The 14,408-nt window shown below is 39.0% G+C and overlaps 1 protein-coding gene across 5 annotated transcripts in view; it reads right to left on the reverse strand.

The window, feature by feature from the left end:
• The window catches only part of ITSN1 (intersectin 1), a 226,089-nt gene that overhangs the window by 114,730 nt on the left and 96,951 nt on the right, over positions 1-14,408 (reverse strand). For all 5 annotated transcript variants that reach the window (XM_077818952.1, XM_077818938.1, XM_077818930.1 and 2 more), the window contains 4 exons: positions 13,811-14,073; positions 12,786-12,935; positions 12,357-12,497; positions 567-654 (listed from right to left, as the gene is read on the reverse strand). In XM_077818952.1, coding sequence (XP_077675078.1) covers positions 567-654; positions 12,357-12,497; positions 12,786-12,935; positions 13,811-14,073 — 642 coding nt within the window. The remainder of the gene's footprint in view (positions 1-566; positions 655-12,356; positions 12,498-12,785; positions 12,936-13,810; positions 14,074-14,408) is intronic.

Here is a 14,408-nt window from a genome sequence, read left to right on the forward strand (position 1 = left end):
ATATTTTCTTACACAGACGTCTTTAGGTCACACACTGTACCGTTTCTCAGCATTTCTCTTGCAAGATAAAAAAATTATCAGTGATACAAATGATATGTTGTGCAAATAGACTCAAACTTATTTTTAGATAGATATAGATATATACAGAGGTGAAAGTAAGCCAGTACTGTCTGGTATGGCGTACAGCAAGAGCCTGTACACAGTTGACAATACTGGCAGGGGGCAGCTTCTCCAGGTGGGCAATTTAAAAGGGCCCTGGGCTCCCAGCAGTGGCCGGAGCCCCTGTCCCTTTAAATCACTGCCAGAGCCCCGGGGCTCCCGGCCGCCGCAGCTACCTCTACCATGGGGCTCCGGTGGTGATTTAAAGGGCCCGGGGCTCCTGGCCACCACTACCGAAGCCCCAGGCCCTTTAAATTGCCACCGGAGCCCCGGGGTAGCAGCAGCAATTTAAAGGGTTTGGGATGTAAAGGCCCCCGCCCCTTCCACCCAAGGGGGGACCCCGGCCCTGCATATCGGTAAGTCCCTTAAATTACTTTCACCCCTGGATATATATTATACATACTTACTGTGCAAACTGTTCTGCTGAACTTGTTTTAGTTGGTCATTGAGTAACTGTTTTTCTGGAATCAACCTTCCAAGCATCTGCTGAGACTCCTTGGGGAAAAAATAAAAGAACAAGCTACTGACTTTAACCAGGAATAGGCACTAGCTTCACATTATACCATTTTACCTTCAGTGAAGTATCTCTTTTCAGCTCCAATCACTCAGTCAAATATTATCAAAGCACTTGTTGTGTGGGACCATTACATACAGGTACATCCTATACCCTAAAAAAGCCAGTAAGTCAAATCTATTACTTTAGAAACTGCCCCCATCTAACAAACAAACTTGATCTCAACTAGTTCCAAAGCAAGATCTGACTGAAATTTTCATAGGGGAACAAGAATCAACTTAGTTGGGTACTGAATTGGGCCCTTCGGAAGTGTCTGGGGGTCATTTAAATGAGTAATTAGAAGTTTCATCAAGATGAGGAAGATTTAAGGATTGATAATTTTATTAATCATTCAAAGATAATAAATAATCTTCCTTTAAACAAACACATAACCACCAAAATCTGCTTACTTGTAGACTATCAAATAAGAATACTAGAGTTCCAGATCTCTGCTTAGCATTCCAGCAGAGATCACAGTCCATTATTTGTTTCAGTCACTTTACAGGAACCCAGAAAGCGAGACACAAATAAAAGTTTAATTGTAGGGTGGCCTGCGAATGAGAAGATTTTTCTTATGGCAGAATATGTATAATCTTTGTTATTTCTAGGGGATGATAATTGTCAATTGCACTACATACTTTTCCAGTGCCTTGACCCCAACATCAAGTTGTCAGAACAGATTACAGAACCCTGATACGAAATGGCTTAATAAACAAAAATTGTCAGTATCAATATCTCAGTATCTTTGAAAACAAACTTTCTTTTAAGCAAATTACTTCAGCAGCAGTTTTGATGATTTAACTACCTGACAGATTTGTCAAACCACCATAAACGACATAGCATGGCCTTCTACATAAGTATCACACAACTGGTTAATCCTTTCATGAGCCCAGTAAAAGATTTGCATTTGCTTACAAGAACACATATATGATGGTATTGAAATAACTACATAGCAAGGCTGTTGATTAATCGCAGTTAACTCACATGATTAACTCAAAAAATTGTGATTAAAAAAATCACGATTAATTGCAGTTTTAATTGTGCTGCTAAACAAGAGACTACCAATTGAAATTTATTAAATATTTTGGATGTTTTTCTACATTTTCAAATATATTGATTTCAGTTACAACAAAGAATATGAAATATACAGTGCTCACTTTATATTATTATTTTTGATTCCAAATACTGGCAGTGTAAAAGTGATAAACAAAAATAGTATTTTTCAATTCACCTAATACAAGTACTGTAGTGTGATCTCTTGTAAGTTCAACTTTCATGACAAAATGTACAACTATGTAAAAAAAATAACTGCACTCAAAAACAAAACAATGTAAAACTTTAGAACCTACAAGTCCACTCAGTCCTACTTCTTGTTCAGCCAATCACTCAGACAAACAAGTTTGTTTACATTTACAGACAACAATGTCACCTGAAAGTGAGAACAGGCGTTCACATGGCACTGTTATAGCTGGTGTCACAAGATATTTACGTGCCAGATGCGCTAAATATTTGTATGTCCCTTCATGCCTCAACCACTATTCCAGAGGACATGTATCCATGCTGATGACAGGTTCTACTTGATAATGATCCAAAGCTGTGTGGACCAATGCATGTTCATTTTCATAATTTGAGTCAGCTGCCATCACAGAAGGTTGATTTTTGGGGGGAGTGGGGAAGGGGAGGGGTTCAGGTTCTGTAGTTTCCACATCGGAGTGTTGCTTTAAGACTTCTGAAAGCATGCTTCATCCCTCTCAGATTTTGAAAGGCACTTCGGATTCTTAAACCTTGGATCGAGTGCTGTAGGTATCTTTAGAAATCTCTCATAGGTACCTTCTTTGCATTTTGTCAAATCTGCAGTGAAAGTGTCCTTGAAATGAACAACATGTGCTAGGTCATCATCTGAGACTGTTATAACTTGAAATATATGGCAGATTGTTGGTAAAACAGATCAGGAGACACACAATTCTCCCCCAAGGAGTTCAGTCACAAATTTCATTAACGCATGATTTTTTTAAGGAGCGTCATCAGCAGGGAAGCATGTCCTCTGGAATGGTGGTTGAAGCATAAAGAGGCACATGAACGTTTAGCATCTCTGGCTCGTAAATACTTTGCAATGCCAGCTACAAAAGTGCCATGTGCATACCTATCACTTTCAGGTGACGTAAATAAGAAGCAGGCAACATTATCTCCATAAATGTAAACAAACTAGTTTGTTTTAGCGATTGGCTGAACAAGTAGGACTGAGTGGACTTAAAGGTTCTAAAGTTTTACATTGTTGTTTTTGTTTTTTTGTTTTTGAGTACAGATATGTAACACATACACAAAAAAATCTACATTTGTAAATTGCACTTTCACAATAAAGAGATTGCACTACATTACCTGTACGAGCTGAAGTGAAAAATACTATTTCTTTTATCATTTTTACAGTGCAAATATTTGGAATAAAAATTAATAATATAAAGTGAACACTGTACACTTGGTATTCTGTGCTGTAATTGAAATTAATATATTTGAAAATGTAGAAAAACATTCAAAAATATTTAATACATTTCAGTTGGTACTCTATTGTTTAGCAGTGTGATTAAAACTGTGATTAATCGCGATTAATTTTTTTTTAGTTAATCGCATGAGTTAACTGTGATTAAATCAACAGCCCTACTTTTAATACTTGCAGTAGTTGGAAGAGTAGTCACTATTTTAATTAATTCAGCTTTTCACTCCCAAGAAACTTGGAGAAAGGATCATTTAGCAAAGACTTTCCAAATGTGTTTATTGACCACTGTATATTAAGAGTGTGGTATCATAAATGTCAGCCAGATGTATCTCACTCAAACATTAGGCACCATTTGATTTCCAACTGAAATTAAAGGGAGAGACACCCCATCTTATGAAGATAATTATTACTATTGATTTTTGTAAGTTTTTGAATTAAGAGTCTGGGAACCTCCTTTAAAAAAAGGCCAATCAGATGCTTTTTGTTTTCTCCTCTATAAATGAGGTGGTCATGTATATTTATGAATATTTTTGAGGAATTGACTCAATGTCCTTGCAATTTCTGATTACTTTCTAGGTTCTCTCAAGGCAATTTTGCTCTTTCCTATTGATTAGTCACCATTATTTACAGGTTTGTGATCATACAGTGATAAATCATTCAAGCAGCAACACTTGAGGAATATGACATTAATGTTGGATCGTGTACTGGGAGAAGCTGATACTGAAGGGCCATGATTTGGGTACCTTTAAGCTAAAAAGAAAATAATCAAACAAATAAGGGTATGATGGGTTTCAGAGTAGCAGCCGTGTTAGTCTGTATTCACAAAAAGAAAAGGAGTACTTGTAGCACCTTAGAGACTAACAAATTTATTTGAGCATGAGCTTTCGTGAGCTACAGCTCACTTCATCGGATGCATTCATTTTCACTGAATGCATCCAATGAAGTGAGCTCTAGCTCACGAAAGCTTATGCTCAAATAAATTTGTTAGTCTCTAAGGTGCCACAAGCACTCCTTTTCTTTTTAAGGGTATGATGGTAATTCAGTTCCAATCATTGTGAATAGAGCATTTATAAACAGTTAATGCTCTGTATTAATTGCATTGCTGGATGCTCAGGATTCAATTCAGATTGTAACCATTTACCCAAACCTAAAACCACGAGTGGTTTGAATGAAGGTTAGAAAGTAGGTAATTTTCAACACAGTTGATTTTGTTTTGGAAATTTTAATGGAATTAAACAGAGGGCAAACTAATGATTGAGATAAGCAAAAAGCAGTTGTATGCTGCATAGGGTACATTTACAGGGAGGGAGGAATTTCTCCCCCACTCAGAACTAATACAGTTAGGCAAACAATTATTTTTTAAAAAGCAGGTAAATTGCTCCCCTTCGGATCTCCTACAGTGATACCTTTTATACTAACTTTATGACATCAGTTTCACTGTAACATTTTAAGGACATTTGCATGCATTCAAGCCTTGTATGCATGTGATAAAATCAGTAACGTCATAGGCGCCGACTTCCACTGTTCCCAGTGGGTGCTCAACCCCACCCCCGCCCCTGGCCTCGCCCCTGCACTGCCCTCACCCTGCCCCCATTCCATCCCTTCCCTAAAGTCCCTGCCCCCTTCCCATCCCCATTCCACCCCCTTCCCCCAAGTCCCCGTCCCTGCCCCACCTCTTCTTCGCCTCCTCCCCTGAGCGTGCCTCGTCCCTGCTCCTCCCCCCGGAAAGTCCTAAGCCTCGTCAAACAGCTGTTTGGCAGCGGGAAGTGCTGGGAGGTAGGTGGAGGAGCATGGGCACGGCACACTCGGGTTGGGAAGGAACTTGGCTGCCTGTGGGTGCTCCAGCCCCAGAGCACCTACAGAGTCAGCGCCTATGTTAATGACTCATGAATTAAGTGATAAAATATTGTAGTAGCTCAGTTGTTTCTCCATTCTACAGAGTTTTCTAACATTCAATCCACTTACAGTGTGTTGCCACATTTCAAGCTTTCAACTCTTCCATTACTACTCTATTTTCTATCTCCACTTTATAAATGTTCTCTTTACTCTGTTTTATATATTTCTCACTTTGTAGAGAAGAACCAAAGTGTTACGGAAATATCAGTTTTGACTTTGGTGAAAATAAACCCCATTTCAAGGGGATTTAGGGAGGAGAGAATCCTGATGACTAGGGCTCAATCTTCAATGTGTTAAATTTGCTTTGCTCTGAAAGCAGAAAGCTGTAAGCTAAAGGAGGAAGTCCACTGATACAGAAGAAAAAACCTTCACAAGAGCTGGACTTAGGTCTGTGATCATTCTTATCTTTTAAGAGAGTGACTTCAGTTATTTAATCATTCTCCACTCATTTGGTTGAGTCAGCTTTTCCTTTGTTTCTACACAAAGAAACACCCACACAGGTTACCCACCCTCCAAACAACTAATCAAACAAAACACCTTAAGAGCTAGATGGGGGAGGGGAAAGAGCGAGAGAACAGTACAAAAACAATTCTTACTGGTATTTCTGTTTTTAGAAAGCTAAGAGGTGCTCAAGTGTTACGGGGATGGGGATCATAAGAACCTATAAAAACAGTATCAAACAAACCAGAAGACTCTCACATATCAATTCCTAATAGATACATGTGTTATGTGCAGTTCAGACAAACAATGCAGCAGTTAATGAACTCATGAAAATGCAACTACTCATAGCTAAGGCTACGTTTTAGTCATGGGTATTTTTAGTAAAAGTCATGGACAGGTCACAGGCAGTAAACAAAAATTCACGGTCCATGACCTGTACTATATACCCCTGACTAATCTTGGGTGCTCTGGGGTAGGGTGGGGGTGAGGGGTGGCCCGGGAGTGCCACAGGTGCTCGGGGGGAAGGGATTGGTGGGGCTGGAAGCTCCCATTTGCTGGGAACCACGACCAATGGGAGCTGCAGGGCCGGCGCATGTGGGCGGAGGCAGCGTGTGGCGCCACCTGGCTGTACCTCTGCCTAGGAGCTGATGGAGGAACATGTCGCCGCTCCCTGAGGTGAATGCTGCCTGCAGCCCTCACTCCCTCCCATGCCCCAACCCCCTGCCCCAGCCCTGAGCCCCCTCTATACCCAAACTCCTGCTGCGGGGGTGGGGGTGTGGTGGTGGCCTGAGACTGTTCCAGCAACTGCTGGTGCAGCTGGCCCAGGTGCTGCCTGAGCTGCTCAGGCAGCCCACAGGCCAGCTGCAAAGGCCACTGCAGAAGTAACAGAGATCCTGGAAAGTCATGGAATCCGTGACTTCGTTCCTCTGTGACAAACTCGCAGCCTTACCCAGAGCCATATTAATATCTAAAATTTACGCAGCACCTTTCATTCTAAAGGATGCAAAAGTTCTTTACAAGCTACATAAACAAGCCATTTTACCTACCATAAAAATATAGCCAATTCCAATGTGGAAGGAAAGAATTGTTTACAGTTCATAGAAACAGTATATGGCAAGAGAACATGAACTCAGTTTAGTCTGTAGAAAAAATGCAATTACCTAAAATAGCATTTGTCGTAAGAACATCAGAATGGCCATACTGGGTCAGACCAATGGTCCATCTAACCCAGGATCCTGTCTTCTGACAGTGGCCACTGAAAGGTGCTTCAGAGAGAACGCACAGACTAGGGCAATTATCAAGTGATCTATCCCGTCATCCAGCCTCATCTCCTGGTATTCAGAGGTTTAAGGACACCCAGAGCATAAGGCTGCATCCCTGATCATCTTGATGAACTTATTCAATTCTTTTTTGAACCCAGTTAAACTTTTGGCTTTCACAACATCTACTCCTGGTAATGGAGTTCCACAGGCTGACTGTGTATTGTGTGAAGTAGTACTTCCTCATGTTTGTTTTAAACCTGCTGCCTATCAATGGACAACCTTGGTATCTGTGTTATGTGAAGGGGTAAAATAACACTTCCTTACTTACTTTCCCCACACCACTCATGATTTTATAGATCTCTATCATATTCCCCCCTCAGTCATCTTTTCTAAGCTGAACAGTCCCAATCTTTTTAACCTCTCCTCATATGGAAGCTGTTCCATTGTTGCTCTTTTCTGTACTTTTTGAGATGAGGCAACCAGAACTGTAAGCAGTATTCAAGATGTGGGCATATTGTGGATTTATATTATGGCATTATGATATTTTCTGTCTTATTATCTAGATTCTATCCCTTTTCTAACAGTTCCTAATATGGTTAGCTTTTTTGACTGCTGCTGCTGCATACTGAGCAAATGCTTTCAGAGAACTATCCACAATGACTCCAAGGTCTTTCTTAAGTGATAAAACTAATATAGACCCTATCATTTTGTATATATAGTTGGGATTATGTTTCCCAATATGTATTACTTAGCATTTAATCAACACTGAATTTCATCTCCCATTTTGTTGCCCAGAGTCCCAGGGTTGTGAGATCCCTTTGTCACTCTTCGCAGTCTACTTTAGACTTTGCTACCCTGAATAAGCTTGTATCGAATGCAAACTTTGCCATCTCATTGTTTACCCCTTTTCAAGATCATTTATGGATAGGTTAATCAGCACCGGTCCCAGTACGGATGCTTGGGGGACTCTGCTATTTACCTCTCTCCACTATGAAAACTAACCATTTATTCCTATTCTTTGTTTCCTATCTTTGTCCCAGTTACTGACCCATGAAAGGACATTCCTTCTTATCCCATGACTCCTTACTTTTCTTAACAGTCTTGGTGTGGGCATGTTGTCAAAGGATTTCTGAAAGTCCAAGTACACTAAGTTCACTGGATCACCCTTGTCCACATGCTTGTTGACTCCCTCAAAGAATTCTAATAGATGGACGAGTTATGATTTCTCTTTACAAAAAGCCATGCTGACTCTTCCCCATCATACGGTGTTCATTTATATGTCTGACACTTCTGTTCTTTACCGTAGTTTCAACCAATTTCCCTAGTACTGAAGTTAGGCTTACTGGCCTGTAATTGACAGGATCACCTCTGGAGCCTTTTAAAAAAAAAATCAGTGTTATATTAGCTGTCCTCCAGTCATCTGGTACAGAGGTTGATTTAAGCAATATGTTACATACCACAGTTAGGAGTTTGTATTTGAGTTTTTTCAGAACTCTTGGGTGAATACCATCAGGTCCAGGGGAACTACGGTTTAATTTATGAATTTGTTCCAAAACCACCTCTATTGACACTTCAGTCTGGGACAGTTCCTCAGATTTGTCACCTAAAAGGAATGGCTCAGATGTGGGAATCTCCCTCACATCCTCTGCAGTAAAGACTGATGCAAATTTAGCTTTTCCACAGTGGCCTTGTCTTCCTTGAGTGCTCCTTTAGCAACTTGATTGCCCAGTGGCCTCACATTCTCCCAGGACACCAGGGGCAGCATATGTTTAAAAAGCTTTGCAAGGATTTGGGTTGCTTATTGGGGGGGAGGGGGCGGGGGCGGGTTCACAACAGTTTCACCACACAACTTATCTAAATTTGTACACCCCTTTGATTTGTGGTACATTCTTTTAAACAATTTCTAGTAACAGCTTAAGTGTTTAGGGGTAAAGGGAAATACAAGTGGTCATTACTTTTACATGAAATTTAGGCTCTATGCACGTCTTTTTTAAGTAGTCCTTATGTTACATAAAAGGATTATACTGTATGAATTTCCTCACTTGCAGCCAGTTTCTCCTTCAGTTAGCTGCTACTTGTTAATTTGAGCCATTACTGCAGTATGTAAACAGCAGCAGATTTTAAGATGCTGTAGACTTACTGATGCTTGAGTTTGCCAAAAAGTTTTGAAAGACTTTTTGTCATTGCTTGCGTCAAATTAAGTTTAGCACTGTAAGTGTCACAGACATCCCTAAACTGAAGCTTATTTTATTACAATGATTACTACAATCAAAAAAAGGCTACTATTATGAAGGGTCTAACAGTGTACCACATAATACTCCAAAGGAAATTTAAGACGTTTAAAATTTAAACTTAAGAATATAAAATTGAAAGCCATAAACTAAAATGATACAATGTCAGCATAAAATTGAGAGATTTAACTTCCAAGTGCTGACTTCATTCGAGTGAACAGACTATGCTGTATATGGCTTGAAAAAAGTAACTGTAGGTTTGAGTTTTAAGACAGCTTTAACCTTACATCTTCACAATTGAAATTTCAATTCATCCTCTTTGAAATTAAGAATTAATAGTAGTAGTTCTGCAGAAGCACCAAAAATCCCCATCATGGACCAGGACCCTATTGTGCTAGGTGCTGAACAAAACACAGAATGGTCATCTTTGCCCTAAAGATCTTACAATTTAACTAGAGTTTCTAACTAATAGTACAATGAATACCACAACATTTAACATATATATCAAATCACTCCTTGCTTGTCTGAAATTTGGGATGGTGAAGGAGAAAAAACAGGCGAGAAAAGAAAAACTAAATTGCCAGGACTAGACTATAAAAAAAAAAAACCCACCAAAAAAACTCCCTACTGTATATTTTACCTGGTAATTTCAGTATTAAAACAACACTATTTTCTAACTTTAAAATACAGGAAAATAGCTTGGTTTCACACCAGGAACATAAAATCTTTCTAACAAAACATCACTGCTGTCTGCATGTGTAAAATAAGAAGTCACTTGAACTAAAAAGTAGTGAAGAGACAAATTCTGCCTTCAGATATACATGCACAGCTTCCAGCAAAAGTCAGGAAGTGTACGTACATGCTGAGGGCAGAATTTCACCAGAGATCCTCTGCAGGAATCTAAATTATTTTCTCATTTATTTAAACATGACAATGTTAACTGTTAAAGAAACAGAATAATATACTACATTTGAGTATCAAAAATCATAGGTCAGTGCCCCCTTTACTCTCTTTCCATCTACAGCAAGGATATGTTAGTAAAATACCAAAAGCTCATTAAAATAAATCTGAATACTGGATGTTCACAGGAAAAGATTTTTCACTTCTCTTGACTGAGATGTAAAATTTAGGGAATGAGAGTCCATACATTTGAATTTATTTCAGAGAAGTTCTATGGCCTGTGTTACACAGGAGTTTGGATCAGGTGATCATAGTGGTTCCTTCTGGCTTTAGCAAATATTCGTAAATAAAATATCTGTAAGTATCCATTCTATGTTGTGGGAGCTCATCCTACAAGTTCTATTAAAAAAAAAGGACTTTCCCCACGTATATAAATATCCAAACCCATCCACCATTTAACTTACTACGGTCCCAAACACTTGTGGTCATAGAATCATAAAAATGTAGAGCTGGAAGGGACCTTGAGAAATCATCTCTGTGGCAGCAGAACCAAATAAACCTTGGGCCATCCCTGACAAAAATTTGTCCAACTTGTTTTAAAACTCTCCAATGATGGGAATTCCACAACCTCCCTTGGAACCCTATTCCAGAATTTAACTACCCTCACAGTTAGAATGTTTTTCCTAATATCTAACCTAAATCTTCCTTGCTGCAGATTTAGGGCATTAATTCTAAGTATGGGCTTTCAACCAGTTGTGAATGCACCTTATAGTAATTTCATCTAGACCACATCTCCCTGCTTTGCTTATGAGAATATCGTGTGGGACTGTGTCAAAACCTTACTAAAATAAAGATACATCTCATCTACTGCTTCCCCCCCATCCAATAGGCCAGTAACCCTATCAAAGAAGGAAATTAGGTTGTTTTGGCATGATTTGTTCTTAACAAATCCATAGGGACTATTTTTGATAATCCTATTATCCTGCAGGTGCTTATAAATGGATTGTTTAACAAATTTGTTCCAGTATCTTTCCAGGCACCAAAGTTAGGCTGTCTGATCTATAATTCCCTGGGTCCTTTAAAGATAGGCAAACATAGTACCTGCCTTTCTCTGGTCTTTTGGGACCTCAACCATCCTCCCAAGAGTTCTCAAAGATCATTGCTAATGGTTCCAAGATTGCTTCAACTAGTTCCTTAAGTACCCTAGGATCAATTTCAACAGGCCCTGCTGACTTAAGTTACATGCAACTTATCTAAATATTCTTTAGCCTGTTCTTTCCCTGTTTTGGCTTGCACTCCTTCCCCTTTGCCGTTGATATTAGTTGTGTTGAGCATCTGGGCACCGTTAACCTTTTTAGTGAAGACTGAAGTCAAATAGGCATTAAACACCTCTGTTATCTACAGTCCAATGGCATTTTTCACAACTTCATAGAAGGAATAAAAAAGTCTAACCTCCTGCATACCACAGGCATTGGGATTTCACTCAATGTTTAGTTGAATTGGGGCTATCAGTAACATGTATTTGAAACTGGAGCTATCTTCAGAAAATATCCAATCTTTATTCAAAGATTCTAAGTGATGGAGAATTTACCAAATCCTTGGTAATTTATTGCAATTATTAACTACCCTTATCATTAAAACTTTCACTCTTACTTCCATCTTAAGTTTTCCATCTTCCAGCCTCCTGATCTTGTTATGCCTTTGTTTGCTATACAGGCTTTTCACAAGACTGTTGTTCGCCACAATGTGCTGATGAATTCCAACTTGGGAGGGTGCTCGATTGAGGGTTGGAGGAGTTTGGTAGCTACTTCTTATGGGTAGTACTTATATTTGAATGTATGGGATGGGCTCCTATAGATAAATGTATATTTTAATAAAAAAATCCACCTCCCTCAATTCCCCGTACATTTTCAGATAGACAATTTAATCACTTCTTCCAATCTGAAGAGTGTGAGATATTGCTAGGTTTCAGAGTAGCAACCGTGTTAGTCTGTATTCGCAAAAAGAAAAGGAGTACTTGTGGCACCTTAGAGACTAACCAATTTATTTGAGCATAAGCTTTCGTGAGCTACAGCTCTCTCATCAGATGGAGAGCTGTAGCTCACGAAAGCTTATGCTCAAATAAATTGGTTAGTCTCTAAGGTGCCACAAGTACTCCTTTTCTTTTTGAGATATTGCTGTGCATGTTCAATCAATTGCTGCTAATTTCCAGTGTGGTAAGCAATTCCTATGCATAGTTTTAAGAGTGACTTGATCTTTTAGCATGAAAGACACTATAAAAATGAATTAGAGGAACTATTCAGGAATGACAAAGTAGCATGCAATGTTTGGCGGGGAAGTTTGGTCAGGACACTAATCCAGATGGGTGAGGATATAAAACAAGCCTAAAGGCTAAACATAAGAATCACCAACATGCTCACCTGTAACTGCTGTTGCAAGTGTGTAATTTCTGCAATTCTCAGTTCTCTAGATTTGTTTGTGCTCTCAATTTCATGTCTTTGGATAGACAATCGACACCTGATATCCTGAAGCTTTCCCTCCAGCTGATGTTTTTTATCATTCTTCAGCAAGAAGAGATACATTTTGGTTACTACAATAATTCATCATGCAAATCTGGAATTTATATGCTTTCTAAAACTAAAAGTAGTCGATTAGTTGTAGAATAAAAACCAAGATGTAATTATGGAAACTAATCAAGATTCTGTAGTGTTTGTTACTGTGATCTTGTACTTCATTTACAATGTAATCACCCCTCCATTTTTTCTCTTAAATACAAGTTTTTTGGAAATGGTTGGTCATATATAATAAAATACTTAAACCTACAACATTTTAAAAAGATCTTCACTTACTAGAGCTTCCAACTCAAATTCTAAAGTCTTTTTCTTTGCCTTTAGCACAACTATGTCCTCTTGTTCTTTGTTTCTTTGATTTAGTAGTTCTTGCCGACGATTACGCTCCCACTCAAGTTGTCTTTGCCTTTCAAGTTCCCTTTTTGCAGCCTATAGTATGTAAAAAAACAATTACTATTGAAATGCCCAGTCTGTGAATCTACCCTACTCCCTCATTAGAATAGTTCTAGTATAGTGTACACTGGAAGCATTAATATATGCCCCTGTTCAAAAAGTACTTAAGTATATGCCTAGCTTTAACAACAAGAGAATCATCCCACTGCTTAAAGTTAGGATGTGCTTAACACTCTTGGTCAACTGAGGCCACAATGAGCAAAGGTGCTACTTTTGAAATACAAATATTCCTTCCATTTTAATAAATTAACCCACATTTAATTTGACATTTCAATAAACTCTGAATAATCACACACAATTTCTCAAACATATATGGGAGTAGAAGGTCAAGTGCTGCTCCGTTAAATTTTAAAAACAGTTAAAGTCTGGTGATTTCAAAACACAGCAGCTCTTCCTAAGCTTGCCATTGAATTTTCTCTTCACCTCATGTACTGACTGCATCAGAAGCATGAAGAATTTCCAACCCCAGGCAGAAGTCTTTGCTCCTTCATTGAAAGCAGGATCACTTCACGTTGCAGAAAGTTTTGAGGTTGGAGGTCAAGAACACTTTATGCTACATCTAACTGTCTGATCCATTCAGTATGATGGGAGACATTTCACAAGAAAACATCCCAGATTTAGCTAAAGTTGTCTCTATCTACTTCCAGGAAACTTGAAACTGAAGTCTGTTCCTTAATTGTAGCAAGAAAAATATTTCACTAACAAACCGATTAGTTTCTAAGGAATTATAAACAAGTAAAGACTTTTATAATAAAGAAAGTATGGTAAAATACTTGCCAACATACTTTTTTCGGTTTTGTTCAGATCAAAAGACAATTTTCAGAAACACTACTACCTCTGTATCCATTTACCTCTCGCCTTTCTATTTCTTTCCGCCTTTCTTCTTCTCTCTGACGTTCCAATTCACGTTGTTTTTCTAATTGCTTTTCCAGCTCCAGTTGTCTTTTACGTTCTTGCTCCTGTCGTTCACGTTCTTTCCTTTCCTGCTCCGCCCGTTCCAGTTGTGCTAGACGCTCTTGCTCTTTGCGTTGCTGCTCCAGAAGGGCCTGCCTCCGCTTTTCGAGCTCCAGATTGCCACGTTCAAAGTTCTCACGTTTTTTATCTTCAAACGTAACTTCAACACAAGAAAATGTGAATGGTGAAATTAAGCTTTGCTTTGTCTAAAAAAACCAAGCAACCAAACAAAAGGACTATGAAAACAGACTGGTGAGCCAAGAACAGTTTGCTACATGCAACAAGTGTCCAACAGTATTCCAACCTCGTTCTCAACTACGGATAAGCAGAACTGTAATGAATACTTCTTGATGTTGTCACTGGCACTTATATTGCCATCTCCACCAAAGCCCTCATCCTTACTTGAAGGATGAATTCCAGGCCTACCCTTTGGGCTCCTCTGTGCCACAAGCCCAGCTTCTATCCAGATGTGTATACTGGCGTTTAGGCAGTCCA

This window comes from Eretmochelys imbricata, chromosome 1, assembly GCF_965152235.1.
Source record: "Eretmochelys imbricata isolate rEreImb1 chromosome 1, rEreImb1.hap1, whole genome shotgun sequence".
Taxonomy (NCBI): Eukaryota; Metazoa; Chordata; order Testudines; family Cheloniidae; genus Eretmochelys; species Eretmochelys imbricata.